Source organism: Lepidochelys olivacea (assembly GCF_965140295.1).
Source record: "Lepidochelys olivacea isolate rLepOli2 genome assembly, chromosome: 26".
Lineage (NCBI taxonomy): Eukaryota > Metazoa > Chordata > Testudines > Cheloniidae > Lepidochelys > Lepidochelys olivacea.
Window position 1 is genome coordinate 14,078,492 of NC_140436.1, and position 21,683 is coordinate 14,100,174.

The following is a 21,683-nucleotide window of genomic DNA, read 5'->3' on the forward strand; positions in this document are numbered from 1 at the left end:
GGACGTGTTGTGCATGACACCGAGCACAGGTTTCTAAAAACAGCTCGTGCAAATCTATTTTAATCTCACTGTTTGACAAGCTAACTGGTGTAATGGAGAAGGGGAACGCAGAGGAGATTATACACAGGACCAGGAGTTTGCAAAGGCACTTCACACAGTGTCACATGACAGTCACAGAGAAACGAGAAAGATACAGGCTAGCTAGGATCGCAAAGCTGGAGAGACGATAAAAATTGAGCTTAGGTGTTTGTAGAGCACTGGTCCAGCTACCATCCAAGCACTAAGAGGCGTCAGGAAACGGTAAGGGGTAGAGAATTAGGTTGGGAAATTACAGCCATTGGATTTCTTCCTTTGCTGGACCAGGACTCTAAAGGGTTTCACAAACATGCTGGAGAAGAGGATGGAAAATACATTGATCTTTAGTCCAGTCACCTGCAAACTGGATATAATTAAACAAGACACTGCAGTGGTGCTCCTTTTAGGCGGAGAAGAATAAAGGGAGCATTGAGGAGGATAAACGCAGAGGGAACCAGTATAAGAAACAGAAGGATGAAATGGTTAAACAGGTGGACCGTGGCAGTGATTATAGGACAGTGGACTATAGGACAGTGAAACAGAGAGGTGTACAGGAAAGCAGCTAGGATGGGATGGATGGATTACAAGGGAAATTAACTCCATTAGCCCTGTTTGTATTTACTAATAAGCAGGAGAAAATAGGGAAAAGAAATGTTGAATAAGAAGAGCAGGGTAAGGCAGAGAGATGGTGCAGGATGGGGTGAGGAAGCTGGAAGTGAAATGAGGAACATGCAGCAGGGAGCTAGAAGGTACAGAAAAGGGAGCTGGAGAAGCAGACGAGGAGACACCCTGTGTAATCAAAGAGATGCAGGGCATGGGGAGCACTGCAACCCTTTGCTTATATACTTACCTGGCGCACCATGAGAGGGGCATGGCAGGGTCCATGGGCTAAGGGAAAGTACATACCTACAGCCTGGAAAACTGAGGCTGCAGGGAGATGAGATTGTGGAAGATAAAGGGAGCCTGCACAGGAGAGAGACGAAATCTCTCCAACTAAGATATTTCAGGATTTCAACTGAAAAGAAATCAGTCTGAACAGCAGACTGACCCACTCAGTACAGCCAGACCGCTGGAAGCGGAGCAGACATCACCACCCTGAATAGGCAGATGGCCCTAGCCTCAGTTATGGTCTGGCTAGAATGGCTGAGACACTAGAAGCCACCTGAGAGACAGAGCAGGTGAGGTCAGATCTTTTATTGGACCAAATGTTGTTGGTGACAGACATGAGCTTTTGAGCTCACACACCTTGTCTCTTTAATAGCCTGGGACCAACCTGGCTACAACAACACTGCCTCCAACTCAAAGCCATCTTTCTTACCAATCTTGTCCCTGCTCCCAACGTCTGCAAGAGGGAAATGGCTGCTGTGAGCCTGAGTGCACACAGAACCAGCTCTGCGCGTGGGGCTCCACTGATGTGTGCTCACCTCAGACAGCATGCTGTGCATCTGTTTGTTTTCTGTGCGGCGGGCAATTGCGCGTCACTGAGCTCAGTAACTCCTAACCCTTTCCCCACAATGAGCCCACAGAGCAGCGCTGAGGAGAAGGCTGGACTATTGCTGCCAATGCGCCAGCTGGGGGAACGCTGCAAAGATCCCCCACAAAGGGTCACTTGACATGTTATGAGTTTGCTTTGGCTGCTCTCGCTTCCTGTGAGCGCGGCTGTGACAGAGTGAGTTTGGCCAGCACGAACATCTGTGAAATAAAACTTCAGAGTGCGATGCTGTGAATTCACCACCACCGTCTTTTAAATGGACAAGTGCTGCAGAAGGACGAGCTTGTGTGCTCAACCAATCGCAATCCAGAAACAATACCAGGCGGTTTACCTAACCCATACAGCTCACGTACCAAATGCTCGCAGGGAGCTGTGTGCAAGCAAAAGTTACACCAATTCATTAACAAATGGTTGAATTGCAAACAATGAATGAATCCGAGGAACCAGCAGACCACTCGTGTCTATTCTGTGAGCAGCAAAGGAGACAGTCCTGCTTGAGAATTACTCACTAGTCTCCAATTACTTTCAAGTGTAATTTCATCTACCGCCTTTTTGCCCTGAACCCCACACCCCCACCATCAATATGTTAGAAGACAGCTGGAGATTCTCACAATCCTCCATCGTTTTCACTCACATATGGCCTGAACCAGCTTGTTCAAGACAATGAAAGACTCTCTTCGACTCCAACAGGAGCTGGAGAAGGCCCTTGATCTTATCTCACCACCTTGTTCTCCCCTTCCTCCTCCAAATCACTGTTATTTAACACACACAAGTCCCCTTACTGACCTGGGAACTCCCATGACTAATCTTTGCACAATCTGCAAAGCTCCTACAGAATGTCTTTGTTTCTTATTTGTTTTCCTTATTCATCTAGTAGGGACCTTATTAAAACCTTTTTTGGAAAATCGAAGTAAATTGCATCGCTGTTATCTGCTACTTTAACCTTCTCCAAAGACATGACAGGTTAGAAGATAGGGTTCTCTCTCACAGAGGCCATCCAAGAGTTATACAATTCTTTAGTTAGATTTCCAGTTTTCCTAGCACTACCTATCACAGGGTTTTATACAGCTGCCCATCACTGTAGTCTCAGAGGGCCTTCCGCGTAACACCATCAGCAACAGTGCTCTCCCTAGTGGATGTCATGGTACTGAGGTGTCTCCTCAGCCTTCCAGCTGGCTGCTTACCATTTCCCATTACCTCCTTGGGAAGGGAGGTATCCCTCTAGTAACCCAAAATCTGGTGGTGCAATGGAGCAGTCCTCTCCCCCAGACTGCAGGAAGCTATATGGAGACTCAAGAAAGGGGCTTTTTGTCCATCTGTGCAACATCATCTGCTATTCCTGATGTCAGAGCCGGCCACACTTTGTACATTTCCTCCCAGAGAGGAGCACAGCCAGGCCCAAAGGAAGGTCACTTGCTCTCCTTGCAGAAAGATTTAACATTGCCACTTGCTACTACTTGAGTAACAAGATTAACTACAACAACATGGTCCCTTCAAACAGATTTCTTTATAACTCTGGGACACTCCTTCCCTATGCAGCCCCCTCTGTGCCAGAGCCTGAGCCTAGGGGTGGCCACAGACCCTTCTTCCATCTTATTCCTACACCTTCAATGCAACCTGGCCCGCTCTCCTCTAGAAGCCTCGCGTCTAAAGACTCACTGGATGCGAGGACATCAATGGCAAGAAGTGGCCAGTTCCTTCATTTATCCTTGTAATAGCTCAGCACGTGTGCGAGGATGGTCCACGCTGAGGGCATTTCACAGCAGTGGGATGCCTACATTGGAACAGCACCATGACTGGCATCGGGGCTTTTTTTTGACTAATTTCCACTACATAGCAGGGGGGACTTAGGAGGACCAGCTGGCCAGATGTGGCTGGAACACTTGCTGGTTCCCATCCATGAGGAGGAGAAGCCATGGGAGACCTCCCTCAGTCAGCTGGCTCTGAGCCAATGATTACACCCCAGGTGCTGCAGCCAGTCAGTATCGGAGACAGCCGGTGCGTGCGGAAGTAGGGCACTGATACTAGCTGCTCCAAGTGTCCCCATCCAGGCTTCACTGAGCAGCTTTTTTACCTTGGGCAGAGAGGGCCAATAACATCCCACCCCACCACAACTTCTGCTGGATCAAGATCAGCGGTGGGAAAGCAATTTTTTTAAATGGGCATTTGCACCCACTCCACCCTAGGCTCTCCCCAGGCTAACAATGGTTTTCAACGGCCATTGAAAAGGACAGCTCTTGTCACTCCACACAGGCTAGCACTGCCAGCAAAGTCACCAGCTCCAGAACAGTCTGCAAGAATCAGTCCTACAAACTATATCCGTAACAGTAAGAAGGACACTCAACACTGGCTCCCCTGCCCCTAAGCGCCCTACCCCACCTCCCTCTCCTGCCCCCAACCCCCCTCTCCAGCCTCTATGCCATCTCCTGACCCCAGCCCTCCACCCCCAACCCTCCCTCCTCTCCTAAGCCCCAACCAATCAAAAATGAGGAAATTAATAAAGTGTAAACAAACCAGTGCAAACCCCTCCCCCTAGCAGAGTTTTGACCCCAGAAGGAGACATGCCAGAGACTCCATGAAATCCACTAGGCATTTGGTTATTTCTATGGATTTTATGAGGAAGGTGCCCAGATATTACAGCCATGGGCAGCCAGATAAAAGCCTAAGCAAGACAGGGCTGACAAAACTGCCAGGTGGCCAGGGCCCTGGGGATCCTCTTCTGGACGAGGCTGCTGCAGGCTGGGAAGCAAGACAGTTGAGGCCACCGTGGTGACGTTTGGGCACTGACTGCTGGTACTCACTGGAAATGTGACAACAATGTGAAGTTCTCCTTTTAATCAGCTGCCAGTTGGTTAAATCTGCAGAATTGCCCAGTTAACACTCTAGAAATAAAGGGGAGGAGCTCAGAGCACCCGGATTAGCAGGGACTACGGCTCCCACCACTTGTGCCAACCAATGCTCAATCCTAATAAGTATCAGCATAATGCCACAACTGTGCACGGCATGTCAGAGGTTAAGGCAGGGGAGAGACACAGACCCTGCCTCAAAGAACTTCTAGTCTAAATAAGATGACACAGGACAGGGGAGAGACAGAGAGAGGGGAGGGTTGGAAGGAATCACGTGACACACATTACAGAACTGTTGGATCACGCACACACGTTTAAGTGGTAACTGAGGTAGGGCAAGACAGGAGTAAACAGCAGAGGGGAGAGCCAGCAGGATTCAAGGAGGGATCTGAAGGAGGAGAACGAGGAGGGATGGGGTTCCCGGCACAGGAAAGGAGAGACGCACCCAACACGGTGAGCAGAGCGAGCAGAGCTCAGGAGCAAGAGGGGAGAGACAGCAAAAGCTAGGGCACAGGGGTGGGGAGTTCGAACTTGCTGTAGGAAGAGCCATGCAGCCAGTGAAGGGATGTGGTGGGGACTGGAAACATGAGTCATTTGCAGAGGGAGGCAAGGGATCAATTCAGCATTTGGTTGGTAGAGCCAAATCAGGCCCCTTGATTTGGCAAAGGCTTCTACCACCCTGGCTTTGCAGATTGCTGCTTCTTGGTCAAAGGGCAAGGACACAAAGCCAACGTGCGTGTGCTCCTGCTCTCCCGCTGAGTGACTTTGAGAAGGGGGTGCCCAAAAGAGGCAGCTCTTACCAAGATGCACTTCGCTGGTTCCAGACTCCACAGGGAACTCTCCGTGTTGATCTTGTGGGTGAGTCTCCCTTCCATGAGGACACGCTGGCTGCTCCCCTCCAGCACGGCCACACGAATTGAGCTGCTGCTGAGATCCACAGACACCTGGAAGTAGAGAGACAAGGAAATCAAAAGGGCCATTCCCTCCTGCTTTCTCCCCCATGTTTGCTGGGGCGGGGAAGGGGGTCGAGTGCACTCATTGGGGATGAGAGGAAAGCAATCAGATCTTTATATAGCAGGGAGGCAGGGAATCCTGCCACAGCTTGAGGGAGATGGAAAACCATGTATATGGAGTCATTTACTCTACTGGGGACTTCTTCGTGTGCCCTTTGCTATTGCTGCATGCCTCACCAGCTTTGAGAACAGGGGAATGAGGAGGGTTCTGCGAAGGGTTCCACAGGGTTGAAGTGTGTCTCCCTCTCTCCCTGAATTCTTCACTCTTGTGCTTCACACTGCTAAAAACAAAGCGTACTTGCTGGGTTTGCAGGGGAGGCAGCTTGGCATGTGCTTTAACGTCGACACCTGCAACTGCTGGAGATTCCAGCATCAACCCAAAGAACAGCATGAAAATTGTGATCTTGGGTTGATCCTACGCCTCCTGCTGCATTTGTGGTAGGCTCGGAGAGCATGTGGGTCACGGGGGTGGGGGCAGAACATGCCTATGGCATGCTGCCCTGCTACAGCACAGATTAGGACAGGGCAGGAAATGGAAGCAAGGAGACAGCGCTGACGGCAAAGTCAAGAAAGGTTTTATTCCTGGCATGCCCTCTTCAGGAATGAGGCCAGGTCCCTCACACAGCAGCAGCGCTGCCATATGGGAGACCCTGACCAGACCTGCTGTGGAGGGGACATGCTTCTTGGAGACAACTGCTGGCTTGGTTCATGAAGTGGTGTTACTTTCAGTCTCAAAAGAGACCATCTGTTCTTTCTTCTGCAGCCTCAAGCTGCAGTCACTGAAGAAAGGGATCTGGGGGAGCCCTGCTCTCCCTCGAAAACAACAAAGGGTGCACTAACATATTCAGGAAAGGGAACTGCCCCATCTTTCAAATACTGCCTTAGCGCTGAGGCAAGGGAGTTACTGCTAGATTTGCCTGCACACTCTCCCAGAGTTCCCCCAGATTCTGCTCTGCAGTTCTCATCTGAAATGTTATTACATTATCCATTACCTAGGTGATTTCTAGTGACTCAGTGCGGGCAGGGGATAGACTAAAGCTGCTCCAGTCAGGGACTGCACCACAATTGCATTTGATAGATGCCACAGAGATAAAACAAAAAAATGAGCCACTTCTGACAGGTTCCTTGGAGACCTGGAGAGGAGCTGAGAACACCCAGTACACACAATGGAGGGGGAAACAGAGAAAGCAAGAGCCACTAAGCTTAAACACTGTTCAACCCGGACTGTGCAAGAGGGCTGTATCTAAAATACCCAAGTGTGAGCTGACTGGAGTCTCTAAATCAAACAAAAGGCCCATTGAGAGGAGCCCAAATAGAAATTCAGGAACAAAGGAGAAGGGGTGGGAGAACTGGATGGCTTAGGGGACTGGTAACGGCACCAAGTCTCCTGGTTCGATCCAGCCCAGGACAGACATGACTGGAAGTAAATTTCTATCTGACAGAGGTTTGTGGGCCTTTGTGAACAGAGCTCAGGGAATCCACATCCCACATAGCCCCTCAGAGAGGCCTCTCCACAGAGCCAGCTTCCTATTTCATCCCTGGAGATGGGCCCCGCCAAGGCAGGCCAAAAGCCTTTTGGAAGAGGGCTGTGAAGAGAGCCCGGCTGCTGCTCCATGGACGGAGGGTTTTAGCTTGGCCCCTTTCATTCGTAACTCTCAGAGTTGAGGGAAGACAGGACCGTCAGAGGTTTAACCACAGGCAGCTTCTAAGCAGAATTAGTGCTGCAGGCTACTGCTACCGCAGCATGGCCTAGAAAAAACCGGCAGCCTCCAAAGGGGAGGTCAGTGATTTAGCCACAGTTCAGCAAACAAATGAATCCTTAAACAAGCCTGCAATCCCTTTAGTATGAGGTGGCTAAAAGAGAAGCCACTTGAGGCTGGATGTACTTCCCCAAGTGACCTCTTAGGAACAACGAGACACGGGGCAGTAACTTGGCCAGGATAAGTGTGCCCAGGACCTGAGAAGTTTACAGCAACATTTCAAAGAAGATCAGATTCAGGAAGATGCCAGGAGGTGGTGAGCATGCCAGGAAAGGAATATTACATTTAATAAAGTCAATGGAGTATGGCTTCTCGTATTTGAAATGACACCTATTAGAGACTATAGGGCAGGGAACAGCTCGGGGAAGAGTTTGCTGAGATTGTGGAGAGACCAGAGCAGATGGAGAGGCGTTCCAAGCTGATCTGTTAAGTGCTATGGCACCAGGATTCCCCGGACGGATGTGACTTACTGTTTCATTGCGGGAGCTCTGGATCTATAAGCACTCCTGGGCTAAAGACAAGAGAGACCCTGATACAACACAATTAGGCTCCAAGAATAGGAACATTTATTGAAAATTTCTTCTCTCCCAGTTCAGATCCATTAACCAATGGGCTCTCAGCCTGAATATATATAGCCAAACCAGACCTGTCAGTCACTGATATGGAAGGGTTTGGCCAACCACGCCAAAGAATGGACAAGTTGAGACTGTTTCCATAGCACAGGATAAGGTGGACTGACATTTCCGAACAAGCAATGACCTGAGTTCCAACAGCAGAGCACACCACCATGAACTAATCAATGAGCCAAACAGGCCAAATAAATACTCTAAACAAGGGAGGGTTGGATCTGTAGACCTTGGAACGTAGAGAAAGGAAATTTTCAATAAATCAGAATAAGTTTTCCGATTCTACTAGTCCCACAGATCCTTTAACGAAGGGGATTTTTACAGCGCTACACCTTCAGGGAGGGTTCTGAGCAAACAGAACTACAGGGGGTTAAATTCCTTCTCCACTCCTGGGATGTCACAATGGGGCACACCCTCCTACCAAAGGCAGCACCTGCTGAGGCTTAGTGTGAGGGCTGCTACCGCTCTCAGAGAGCGGGCTTTGATGCTGGTTGCTGGACAGAGACTCTCTGACGTCTCGGCCTCATGGATGCACCATTTTAACCATCTTGAAACAGCAGATTTTGATACTTTTTCCTTTTAGATGCCAGGTGGTGAAGAATAAACAGAGCATTGAACTTGGGACTCCTGCGTGCAGTGGATGTAGATCTTGAGGGCTCTAGACCAGCTGTTCTCTTGGGCAAGATGGCTTTGGACAAAACAGGGAGAACAATTTTCTAGGCTCAATGAGTTAATTTTTGGGATACAGCCCAAGTCGTTCAAAGAACCACCCCACCGCTGTGGAATGTGCAGCGGCGTTCCTCAGTAGATCAGGCCCTACAGTCTCATGCCTTCTGGGCAGAGGTGATAGCTACCATGGAGGCCACCTTGATGGAAAAGAAATACATGATTACATTCCTGAAGGGCTTGCAGCCCCACCTCCCAGCTATTTCAATGCTTAGCCAAAACCGGCCCCTGGATTCAGAGAAGCTGGCTAAACTGCAGCCAAGCAAGACTGAAGCAACGTTGGTGGGAAGAAGTTGTGATTTTAAGATCCCCCACTGCTGAATGCATCAGCCCTTCAGACTGTTAAACTGGCCTGGAGCCTCGGGGCCCTTTTTAGCTCCTCTGGGCTATTGGATGTCCAAGGAGCCGCAGAAATGCCACACCTGCACCTGCGATGGGCCAGTTGATCGGGCCCCATCCAAACACACACACTCTTGGCCACAATGACTCATGCACTTGGAGACTTCCAGGCTTGATGATTGCAATTCATATCCAGAATGACACCACATGCCCTGAGGAAGCTCCAACAAACACAGAACACAGCAACCAATCTGCTTAGCAATTCAGGTCACCGTGATCTCATCACCTCATGGCTCTGCTCTGTGCAGTTGCGCCCCATTAAATATAGAGAGCGATTCAAGGTCTCTGTCCCTGATGCTCAAAGTCCCCCCTGAGATTGCCCTAACTGCCCCTGCCCCCACCATCACAACTTCCCACGACAACTCCATTCCACTGGAGTCACGAAAGATGGGACCCAAGAGTGCGGGAGACAGAACTTTCATCGGAGCTGCGCTGAGACTATGAAACTAACTCCCACAAGAGAGCATAACGACTGTGGGCCTTGCTGAGTTCAGAACTCAGCTCTTCCATGTCGCTTTCAGCCCCAATAATTTCTTCGCGCACAAATACACCCACATACACCCGCACCAAGCAAGCAAGCAAACAAAAAAACCTATGAACTAATCCAGCTAATTCTCCTACAGGCTGGGAAGGAAGAAAGATTGTCATTGTTATTTCTATGTTCAAGTTCTGGGGAGGCACGCATACTAATGGGATGGGGGGTCCTACAAGCAATCAGAGTTCAAGATGAGAGAGAGGAACCTTTACCCTCCCAGTCTCCTGCTGCTGCTCCTCCAGGGACAGCTACATTTAAGCTTGCCTGAGCCAAAATGCCATAGTAACCATCCTAAATCAAAAGTTAATCATGTTTAAAATGAGATTTTAAATCATCTTTGGTGCTGGGCACTAGTTCGCAGCCAAGGAAGGCCAGTGAAGTGCATTTTAATCTCACTTTACTTGGGCTTTTTTGCTTCAAGGTAGCAAAAGAATAAGCTTATTTGTAGAATGTGGGTGAACACTTCCAGTTTGTAAGATGTCGTCATTCACAAATTCTATGTCCATTTACTTTCAAATTTGGTAGAAAAATTCTACTTTGACCCCTGACCTAGCCTACCATTTTTGACGTAGATATGGACATTTTTGTGGATTTTAGAGTGGGTCAAGATCTGGTTTAAATGAAAACTCAGCTGCAACCTTAGCTGTGTCGTTGCTTCCATGACACGGGAAGAGGGGGTGACATTACCATGTGCGTGAACTGCTTCGCTACAGCGCTCGTGGCACCTCCTGCTACTGACGAGAGAAGTGCATGCTAGAAACCCACCACTGATGAGTCAGATGTTACTGTCACCTCTGAACAGCTGGGGTCAGCCACAGCTCAGCTCACAGCCACACAGCTCGCAGACTGGTGGCCTCACTCCAACGCTCCCAGGGCCTTTGCCCACATCAGGGAATGTGGAGGCGCTGCAGGTTAGAAAGATCTGCAGTTTCTGTGCCGCGGGACCAGGACTGGATGAGAAGACACGAGTGGTGTCACTTCCTGTTTCCCTCCCCCAGCCAACCCCTTCTTGACCCTGCAAAATGCTGCTTTTACATTGTGAGGCTCCTGAGGAGGAAAGGACTGAACCTGAGAGTTTCCATGCCTATCCCCAGGACACCCCTTCCTGCAGCAGAGGGCCATGCCTGTGTTCACACACATGCTGCCTTGCCTTGCCCAGAACTCCTGCCTCCCATCTAAACCTCGGCACGGCGCTGTGGAAAAGCCTGTAGAGCAAGCTGCACGAGCAACTCCATCCAGCACCAAGTGCCATAATCTATATCCTCTTCCGAAAGTGACAGAACACTTGGAAACATTCATTAAGATTCAACCCTCCCTGGGGTAGATGATGGCGAAAACAGAGATTACTTGACCCACCACTGAAATGCAGCCACTTCTGCAGTGGGGCCAGGCCAGCTGTTTAACAGCATGCGGCATCACTACACAATTGTGTAGGACAATAAATGAAGAGATCTCAAATCCAGTTGAAACTGCAGGGGTGTTTAGAGAGGAAGAAGAGGTGGTGGAATCTAGACAGGACGCTGGGGCTTACACCTTGACCCTTGCAATAAATGCCTTGGGAATGTTAAGGAACACCAGTCATCGGGAGCTCAGTTTTACATCTCATTTGAAGGACAGCACATTCAGCCACACAACACTTCCTGCATTGTGCTGGGGAATTGACTCAGAACTAGCTCACAGGGAAGACCACGCTTAACAAGCCACCAACACCACTCCTACAGATCCTCGGTGGTCTCCCATTCACCTTGATCCTGCTTAGTTTATGAGATCTGAAGAGAACATGGCACAAGACGGGAGCATCTGTGAGCAGGTCATGTTGGGCTTTCCTGATCACGATCTAGCCAACCAGCTCTGGGAGAGACAGACCATCTTTAATCCAGTTCAGTTTCCTGATTACCAAGATTAGTCTCTGCAGTGGAATTGGGCTGACATCTGGCAAATGTATTTGCATGCAGGGAAAGGAGAAGTAATGTAAACTGAGCTAAAAAATAACATGAAGTGACTACATCAGCCATTAAACTCTGCTGCCAGGGACCGCAGGATCACCCCCAAGGTCATGCTGGGATGTTCTTTAAAAGGAAAGGCGTGGAAAAAGAAAAAGAAAAGAACGACAAGCCAGAGTTTTATTTATGCCCCTCTTTCTTCTAAGCAGAGTGAACACTAACCCTTTCCTCTCTCTCTGCTGTCCCTTCTCTAGCTGCCAGCGGCCTTCAGCTCACGGTGCAAAAGGGGGTTGGAGGATCCATCAGAATGAAGGATGCCTCTGCAGTGCACCCATGCAGTACCAGAGTTCAGGACCTCCCATGCGAGGACGCCGCTCCTTCAAGCGGGTGCCACTGTATGCAAACAGCACTGTGCTTTCAAGTCAGGCCCAGAACTTCACCAGCCTGAAGGCTGTTCCCAAAGAGGAAAAGCCCCTCACTGCAAAACAAGGTAGAAGCAGGTTTTGTTTTCCCAGACCTAGCAAGAAATGGTTCTGGTTCATTTTAGAGACCCTGTAGAAAAAGGGTGTCTTGGGTGCCCCCTGCTGGCCCCACAGCAGCAGTTAACCACATTCTCCCTAGGTCTGCGCTGCCACTGTCAATTATGCTGATGCACCAAACAAAGCTATTTTGGATACGGAGCTATGTAGGCTGAAGCTGGTGAACAAAACCAACTGTGCTCATTTCAGCTGCCCTGAAAACAGAGGGGAAGGAAAAAAAAAACAACGTATTTCCCAAATGGAAAAATACAAAGTCAATGGGGGCCTCTTTAAAGGCTTCTAGGACAACGAAAGTAAAAATAAACCTCTGGCTCGAACAGCCAGTCTGCGCACCCCTCTCTGAACCCACTCCCACCAATAAGATCACAGAGTGGGACAAACCGAAAAGGCGTGTGATTTACATTGGCTACCCAAACCCACTGTCCAGTCCAGCAATGAGATGCTCATAGGGCAGCGGGAGAGAAGAGAGTGCAGGAAACGTGGAGAAGAAAGGGCCGCTCCAGCTACCTGGAGATTTTCCTGCAGGTACAAGCTAATAGAAGAGTCACTCACCAATGGGTCTCTGCCAGGAAAAAAAAAAAATCTCCATCCACCCGACAATATTGTCAGATCAACTCAAATTCAAAAAGGGCCGCGCTTCCCCACACGCGCTAACCGAGCAGGGGAGAACAGGGGAGGGGGCCCGGATGGTCAAAGGGATCTGCCTCATTCTATCTCAAAGGGATCTGCCTCATTCAATAAAACCCTTGCGAGTCTGAGGAAAACAGCCTGGGGTGAAATGAAGCGGGCCACTCTGCCGCATGCCTCAGCTGTAGTCATATAAGCTGCACTTGTTTGAATCCACCCTGCAGGCAGCTCTCTTACAGCAGCACAAAATAAAGCTACAGAGCAGTGACCCACGGGGCAGCCTGAGAGGAATGGGAACCTCGTGCGGGACAACCTGGCCTTTGCTTACACCAGTTTGGATACCATCTTTCCTTAGGAAGCCTCTTGGAGGCAAGGTCTGGGTTTCAGTGTGTGTGTATATAATGTAGCCTGCCAGGGAAGAGTCATTCAGAGGCAGCATCTGGGTTTCAAGTGAGGAGGAGTGGAGAAGAAAGAGGAAATATGTCACGTATTCCTCCAGGGAAGCTAGGCAGCGTCTGGGGTCTGCAGAGGTATGGCACTTAAAGGGAATCAAGCAAGTTTGGGGTGCCCCCAGCCTGCGCACGCCTGCTCCATCACCGTTCGGCATCACTTTGCAGGCAGTTAGAGCTGCTCAGAAGCAACACACAGACAGGCTGGGGCGCTGAGGGGGATCTCGTCACTGGCTGATAGCCCTGGCACTCATTACCTGCCTGCCTTTCATGATGTGCTTGGGGACTGGCACTTTAATCTCCAGGTCGCTGTAGTCTTGGGACCAGGTGTAGTTCTCTCGCACGGCTCCATTGTAACTGTCAGGGTTGGTCTGGAACTGCTCCTGCCTCCTGAGGGGAAAGAGCGAGATGCTAGGTGTCAAGTGGCTCGGCACGCGGAGAGTCGGAAACACCAGGACACGCTGGGCGAGGCAGATGGAGGGTGCTGTGCCTGTAATCGGCTACCTGGAGGCAGAGCAAGGAGCACCGAAGAGCGACTTGACAGGCACTCTGCTGCCCATGCCCTGGGATCTCTCTTCGCTGGGGACACCTGCTAAAGGAACAGGTTTGAAACAGCTCCAGGCTCCTACAGGCCCTTCCCCAGCCCCAGGACCCCTTGTACAGAGAGAGGGGTGTCACCGGCCTTGCCAGTTTGCTGCTTATTAATGGCCCAGGTAGCCTCAATATCTCTAATACCCATGTTTGTGCCAGAAACGCCCGTGGCCAGCCTAGGGAGGAATGACTGTAAACGTGCAAAGGGATCAGCATGCAGTTGCATCCAGGCGTGCTGAGCCCCTCCATCTCCAACCTCCACGCAGCCTCCAGACAAAGACTATTACCTGCCAAGGCGTGTCTAGCCTGACCCAGTGACCTCAGCACACGTGGGAACATGACAACCCGATGAGGAGAGAGGAACTGGTGAACGGAGGCAAACTGGGGTTTTCTAAGGAATATTCAGATTTCCTTTTGCTACTTAAAAGGTGCCAAACTGGATGAATCCAGCGACAAGGGAGACACGACAATGGTGGACACGTGCTGCTGTCCTTTAGCATAGCCTTCCTGACCTGCCGCCACTTGACGGAGTGATACAGAAGAAGCCACCATGTCCATACAGCCTACCTGCCTGCCTTGGCCAGACCAGAGAGAGGCGCTCACAGAGGTAGCTGGCGAGAAGGAAGCAGATTGGACAGTACGATGACAGCTGGAAAGAGAAGGTGGGCTATAGCCAATGCGTGGCTGATGGAGGCTACAGTTAGAACCCCTCCCCCGAAACATGACGACAGTCTCGCCCCTTTAAACATTTCTCCTCTGTGTTACTCAAAGAGGAACTGCAAAATAAAAGTGAAGAATGAGGGAAACCCACCCAGAATCCAGAGACCCCATGCACCAGCTTTGACTCACTTTTTAACATTGTTTCTTGGTATCCCTGGGCTCAGTGATGATATCCCAGAATGCTTCACTCTGACATAATGAATGCCATAGATTGCAAAAAAGGCACCTGGTATTTGCGGTTTTGTGTTCTAAGATCATTTTGCTGAGCCAGGAAGTACCAGAAGGAGAATTCCACAGAGGGAGAAAGAGGATTTTTAAAATTAATGGGATCTGGGTTTTTTGCTACCTGATTTCCTGCCCCCCTCCACCCACCTCCGCGCCTGGGTTAGACAGACAGGAGCTTCGGAATCAGAATCTGGACTACCGTCAGGTCTTATTTTTCTTTTGCATTCACCTTAAAAAAACCTCAAACAACCCTAAAGCTAACTGCCATTTGAGGAAATCCGCGTTTAGGAAGTAAACATTAACTGCCTTGACTCTGATGGGTTTCTAACTTAGAGACGATTGCAGGATTTGTGTAGTAAGACGCTTGAGGAGTTGTCATAGTTTGATCTAACAGCTTTGTTGTGTGGTGGTTTTTTTAAGAACTGGTGCATTAGAGGAGCATTTTCGGACCTGTAGCTCAGCATTACTTGTCTAAATGGACACTGGTACATTTAAAAAATTCCCACTGACAATTGAAACAATTCAAGATTCTGATGAGCCCCCTTTAAACAATGTGGAAACAATTATTTACCTAAATTCCTTTATAAAATATTGATTTGCAAAAGGCGTTTTCTGTTCCCCTGTGATATTTGCAAGGGTCTATCCAGCAGGGAAGAGTGGCAGCACCGAATATGCTTGAACGCACCCTCTCCTTCCTCACTGGGCACAGGCCTGTTGGCTGACATCTCTGCTTCAGTTTTGCAGCTGTTATTACCGGTAAACACCCTTTTGCAAGGTCTGAGGGGCACAATATGTATGCACACAAGCCCTCGACCCCAGGCAAAAGCAGAGCAGGCTCTGGACTGACCACACAGCGGTGAGATCAGCTCAGGCGTAAGACTGGACACGTAACTGGCCAACAAAACAGTGAAAGTAACTCCTCGCAAAGGAGTTACCAGTGCATAAGGGGAACACGCGAACGAAAAAAACCCAATTGTTTTCATAGCTATAGGAATCTTACTGAGTATTTATAACAGTAATCCATAGAATTTCCAGCTGGAAATGGGATTCCTAACTTGTAAACATCCCTGTAAATCACTGTCAGAATAAAACCGCTTTCATTTTAATCTCACAGGAAGGTTGTGTTTTTTTTTTTTTTTTAAACAATCGTTTCTAAACATAGCTGCAGCGCTAACAAAAGTCTGAGATATTTTAAAATGTTTTGACATGTACCTAGTCTTCGATCCTGATTAATATAAACATGGGCTGCAGTGAGTTATGTAACAGGTAATGTAACAGGCCCGCAAGACGGCCCACCCAAGGGACCTATCCCCCATGCACGCACCCACGCACTGCTAGGCCTTCAACCAACCAAGTGTGGGTGGCTTCCAGCAGAACTGCATGCTGAAGATTATATAAGACACACAGATTTTAATTAAATTAGGGGTTTGGGTTTTTTTAAATAGAGAGTTAAAGGGGTAAAATACAAGATTTCACCAGCCTTATTAAAGCACCTTTTTTGGCAGGTGATTTGGAAACTGCTTGCTGAAATTAACAAACGAGAGCACCAGACCCACAAGGCAGCAGCTGAAGTGTCTGAGCTCTGCAAGCTCAGCGGCTAGCTGCTATGTCCTGTCCCTGTGGAAATGGACCAGCGCAGAGATTTAAGGAGGGTATTGAAACACTTTGACAAAGTTTGATTTGCCTGGTGTTCGCCCATTGGGCCTCCGTTTCCACGGAGACGGGGTTGGCATGGCAGCAGAGAACCAGTGTTCTTGCTGGTTGGTTCTAGCTGCCAGCTTCCAAAACCACCCACAGATTTCAGGAACCAAAAGCACTGGGGGACAAATAGAAAACGAACGCGCAGGGGAAGATTTCAGACGCCCCACAACACCCTCGCCCACGACCGCAGCGTCATCTCGGGAGGGCAAACTGGCTAATGATTTCCAAGCCACGTGATCTCTTCAGATACCTGCACAGCTTGAATAAAACAAGATCACTTCCAACTCAGGGTCCTGATGTCAGCAGCAGCTATTGCTACAGACGCGACTCTGGACGGTCATGTTGCCATGCAAGCAGAATGCCTCAATAGAACGGTCTGAAAAAGCACTTTATGGTTACACCACACCCCCACATGCTTCATGGGGAGAGGAAGGATGATCAGGTGGTTAGGATGTTAGCTTGCGCTGTTGGAGAGCCAGGTTCAATTCCCCTGCTCTGCCACAGACTTCCTGTAAGACCTTGGGCAAGTCACTTAGCCTCTCTGGACCTCAGGTCTCCATCTGCGTTAAAGATCATGACGGGCTCAGATACTATGTCAATGGGTGGCTATAGAAGTATCTCAGGTCTATAGAGAGACCCATGTTTCTCACCCACTCCTGAGGGAAGAGATCTAGTGTGCTGCATAAGGGTTACTGAAAACAACAGTGGTTATTAATCAAACAAATCCCTTTTGTAATAAGTCACCAACCTGTGGGGTGATCCCCCATATCCAGAGTCAGGCTTTGCATTACCCAAATCAATCCCTCCATTCTCAATGCTTTTTTATAAAGGGCAGGAATCGCATTTGGCCCTCTGAAGTATAAAGACAGCCCGGGGAAAGGGGTGGGGGAGGGGGTTTAAAAAAAAAGGAGGGGTTCTGCTTGCTTGTTTCCAGCAGAAATAATGAGGTCTCAATTTATCTGGCTTTGCTGAAGGGCTCCTGGGAGGACTGGAGAGCCAGTGGAATGAGGACATTACAAGACCTATTGAGAAAGGGTCATGAAATTTCAAATTTGGAGAGGGTCTTTTTGGTTAGTGCCTATTTAACTCAAACCCCTAACAAACAGCTGGGAGAAAAAGCTCTCTGTGAAACATGCAACACCTCCACTCTCACTAAGGGCTGAGAAAGCTGCTGTTCCAGTTCTCTGGTCATAGAATATCAGGGTTGGAAGGGACCTCAGGAGGTCATCTAGTCCAACCCCCTGCTCAGAGTAGGATCTTCACAGAGTCATCCCACAAAAACAGGAAAGAGACAATTCGATGTGCCTGATATTTCTAAAATAAAAGCAGGAAAGCAAACAAACATTCCAGGTCTCCGTTATCCATCAGAAAAAAGCGAAAGGAGGCACCCCTTCTTCACATTAATTCCATATGGCTGTGTAAGCAATTGGACCACAGTCCTGTTTCATTCTAGCCAGCTTTCCCTCTTCAGCCTCTCAGCATATCTACTTGGGGACTCAAGTAGCTCATAAAACAACACAATGGTATTAGTGTCATTTAAATAACATACACCAATGAGGGTGACACAACAGAAAGATGGGACAACAGGAGAATTACTGGATCAATGTCTGGGGCTTCCTACCGACTACCAAAAGGCAGGCTGGGATTTTTATTTCACAAACTGAAGCTGGGGGATAGCTATTCATGACTGTATTGTAAGAGAGTTTACAGGCCTCTCCTGGGTCACTTAAAGCTCGCATCTCATTTTAATCTACAAACAGGGGCTTCAGAATGACTTTCCTCAAGGAAACCTCCAGCTGCTCCATTTCTCTTTCCACTTAGCACGTTCTGTTTCTGCACCCCAACCTGCATGACAAGGCGGTTGGCTTTTTAAAGGGCTGTTCTGCATTTCTAATTGGAGTTGGGGAGACAGCAGCCACTTTGCAAGGCAGATGAAAAGGAGAGTGCTCAGAGGTCACCCTCCTGCGGCAAAGGTCAGTCTTAACAAGGGCTTGCGAGGCCTGGAGAGAACAGGCTGTTGCACTCCCAGATTGACATCAGTGCGTCTCTGCTGGGAAAACTGGGCAAACAAGCTGCAGCTCATCAAAATGCAGCTACTGGGCTGGAGCCGAAAGGCCCAGAGGAAGGACGTCATCTTGACACTTAGTGCTCACCTAGGGCTGGCTGGAGCACATTTTCGCAGCCCAGCCATGAGTTAGGCCTCACAACAGCCCTGGGAAATAAACCAGTATTACCCACTATTTACAGATGGGGAAACTGAGGCAGCGTGACTTGCCCAAAGCCCCTCCCATTCCTGCGAACATGCCACCAAGCCCTGCTGCCTCCTAGAGAGACTCATAACCGCGATGCTACAGTTGGCCATTCTTTGCATTATCTCCATTTCCTTCCCCTGCTCCCATCTAACCCTCCCCAGATGTTCTTCCTAATTACTTCTCCAAGCTAGGTAATGCTTTGTCTTTCCACAGAATCTTTCAGCTTCAAAATGCATGTAAGAAATCTGTCAACCCACTTCTGGGGTGGAGTAGGGCAGTTGTCTCTCAAGACACAGCAACAGTGCACAGAATTTGGGACAGAACATTAAAAATGGGTGATTTAGAGAGGCAGGATGGAACTATGTAAGTGGAAACTTACCAATGCAGTTGGGTTAACACCCTAACCTTGTGCAGCGGTAACACAGGCTCTTTAAAGAAGTGGTCGGGACCTCACTTTTGAGCACAGCTCCTCCTGCTAACACCACAGGAGGGTACTAGGTTCAGTACTGACCCAGAAGAAATGGCACCGTTCACGGATTCACCAACACCATTTCCTGCAGCTACCTGGGTTTCCCACAGAGGCCTCCCATCCAAACACTGCCCTGGTCTGGCCCAGCTTGGCTTACTTAATCCTTTGTGTTCACAGCATAAGGTAACTGGCTAGAGCTTCTTAGCTGGAGTGGGAAGATAAACTAGAAAACAGCTGATCCCCTCCTCAGAAATACTGGGATGGCATTGTTTCAAAGTGAGCAGGGCAGAGAGGACTCTTAAGGCACCTCCTTCCATTGTTGCCTCCTGCCATGCTGAGGCTTAGACGTGCTCATGGAAAGATGGTCAAACATGCTGCTAGTCTTGCTTCAATAGGGCCACCAAGTAGCACCAGCTGCACCTCCAGAGAGAGAGCCTTTCCTGACATCACACAGCAAAAACAACAGCCCCTCCCACTGATCATCTCCCAGGGGACAGGGTATTCATGGAGCCAGCTCAGGAACATCTGCAGTTGGTCTGTAGGCAGAAGACTGTCAATGACTACCACCACCTGCTGTGCTGGTCAGTGTACTAGGGCACAGGAACGCTAGCAACGGCTGGCAACAGATGGTGGTGGGGTTGAGTAGAGGGAGGGTGAAAAAGCATCAGCTTTAAAATAAAAGGTTTGGTATTGATTGCACTTGGCTGCCTGGTGGTGGGGATGGTGTGGGTGGGTCTGTGTGTTCTGTCTTGCTCTATTTTTGCTCGCAATGTGTCATTTTGGGGGAGGTGAAACCTTTAACAATGCACCGCCGAGAAGCAGCAAATCTGTTTTTTGTTCCTATGGACTGCAACACACAGCTATGCGGTCATTAATACCAATGCCTAGACCCACTCCCAAAAGAGATAAAGACCTGCAGCTGCCTGGGGGTCAAATGACCATCCAACTGCAAGTGCTGGCCACTGAAGGAAAGAAGGGAGGAGACTGTTACTTACCTAAAGAGAAGGAGTACTTGTGGCACCTTAGAGACTAACCAATTTATTTGAGCATGAGCTTTCGTGAGCTGCAGCTCACTTCATTGGAGCTGCAGCTCACGAAAGCTCAGCAGCAGTCTCTAAGGTGCCACAAGTACTCCTTTTCTTTTTGCAAAGACAGACTAACACGGCTGTTACTCTGAAACCTGTTACTAACCTGTAATTCTTGTTCTTTAGACTAGTGGCTCTCAACCTTTCCAGACTACTGTACCCCTTTCAGGAGTCTGCTTTGTCTTGTGTACTCCCAAGTTTCACCTCACTTAAAAACGACTTACTTTTGTATTTTTATGTCTGATTTTGTAAGTGTCCCAGCCACCTATTACTGAAAAATTGTTTACTTTCTCATTGTTACCATATAATTATAAAATTATAAATACTGTACTTACATTTCAGTGTATGATATATTGAGCAGTATAAACAAGTCATTGTATGAAATTTGAGTTTGTAGTGACTTCGTTAGTGCTTTTTATGTAGCCTGTTGTAAAATAGGCTCCGTAAAAGTATCTAGATGAGTTGATGTACCCCCGGAACCTCTGGTGGTGCTCAGAGATGAACGTGCACTCCTGGTTGAGAACCACTGCTCTAGAGATCTAGTCAAAGTAGAGTCCAGACTCTGCCCAGGCCTTAGACAGGAATTCCAGGCTCAAAGGGCAAGCTTGGTCCTAATCCGTGCTGTGGAATGCAAGCACAGCAGGTCCTCCTAGAGCAGATAGTGATGTTACTGTCACACATAGAAAGTGAGGGAATGCAAAGATTTCAGAACCCTCAACTCTGTAAGGAGTGGGAACTCATCCCACAACAATCACAGAGAAGGAATTTTCTTCTCTATAGACTCCCATCTCAACAGATCCCCCACTCTTGGGGACAAAAGCTCCAGGAATGGCTCGATGAAATTATACAATCAATCATAGAATATCAGGGTTGGAAGGGACCTCAGGAGGTCATCTAGTCCCACCCCCTGCTCAAAGCAGGACCAATCCCCAACTAAATCATCCCAGCCAGGGCTTTGTCAAGTCTGACCTTAAAAACCTCTAAGGAAGGAGATTCCACCACCTCCCTAGGTAACCCATTCCAGTGCTTCACCACCCTCCTAGTGAAAAAGTTTTTCCTAATATCCAACCTAATCCTCCCCCACTGCAACTTGAGACCATTGCTCCTTGTTCTCTCATCTGCTACCACTGAGAACAGTCTAGATCCATCCTCTTTGGAACCGCCTTTCAGGTAGCTGAAAGCAGCTATCAAATCCCCCCTCATTCTTCTCTTCCGCAGACTAAACAATCCCAGTTCCCTCAGCCTCTCCTCATGAGTCATGTGTTCCAGTCCCCTAATCATTTTTGTTATCCTCCGCTGGACGCTTTCCAGCAGGTCATCTAGTCCACCCCCTCACAACAAGACAGGATTAATTATACCAAGACTGTCCCTGCGGGTGTTCATCTAACCTGTACTTAAAAACCTTCACTGACAGGGATTCCACAACATCCCTTGGTAACCAGTGCCAGTGCTTAATTATCAGAGTTAAAAAGTTTTTCCTAATATCTAACCTCAACTGACTACACAGAACATAAATAAGAGAACAGCGACAGGTGCTAGGAAGTGAAAGGTAAGGGGTTTCTTTAATGGAAAGGCGTCAGATAGCTCAAAGGAAGGTAACTTTGAAATCT

The 21,683-nt window shown here is 48.7% G+C and overlaps 1 protein-coding gene across 1 annotated transcript in view; it reads right to left on the bottom strand.

Annotated features, from left to right (window-relative positions):
- NUDCD3 (NudC domain containing 3) overlaps positions 1-21,683 on the bottom strand; it is a 61,906-nt gene that overhangs the window by 12,895 nt on the left and 27,328 nt on the right. Inside the window, exons 3-4 of the mRNA XM_084615406.1 lie at positions 13,288-13,420; positions 5,214-5,357 (exon numbers count right to left, since the gene is read on the bottom strand). Coding sequence (XP_084471532.1) covers positions 5,214-5,357; positions 13,288-13,420 — 277 coding nt within the window. The remainder of the gene's footprint in view (positions 1-5,213; positions 5,358-13,287; positions 13,421-21,683) is intronic.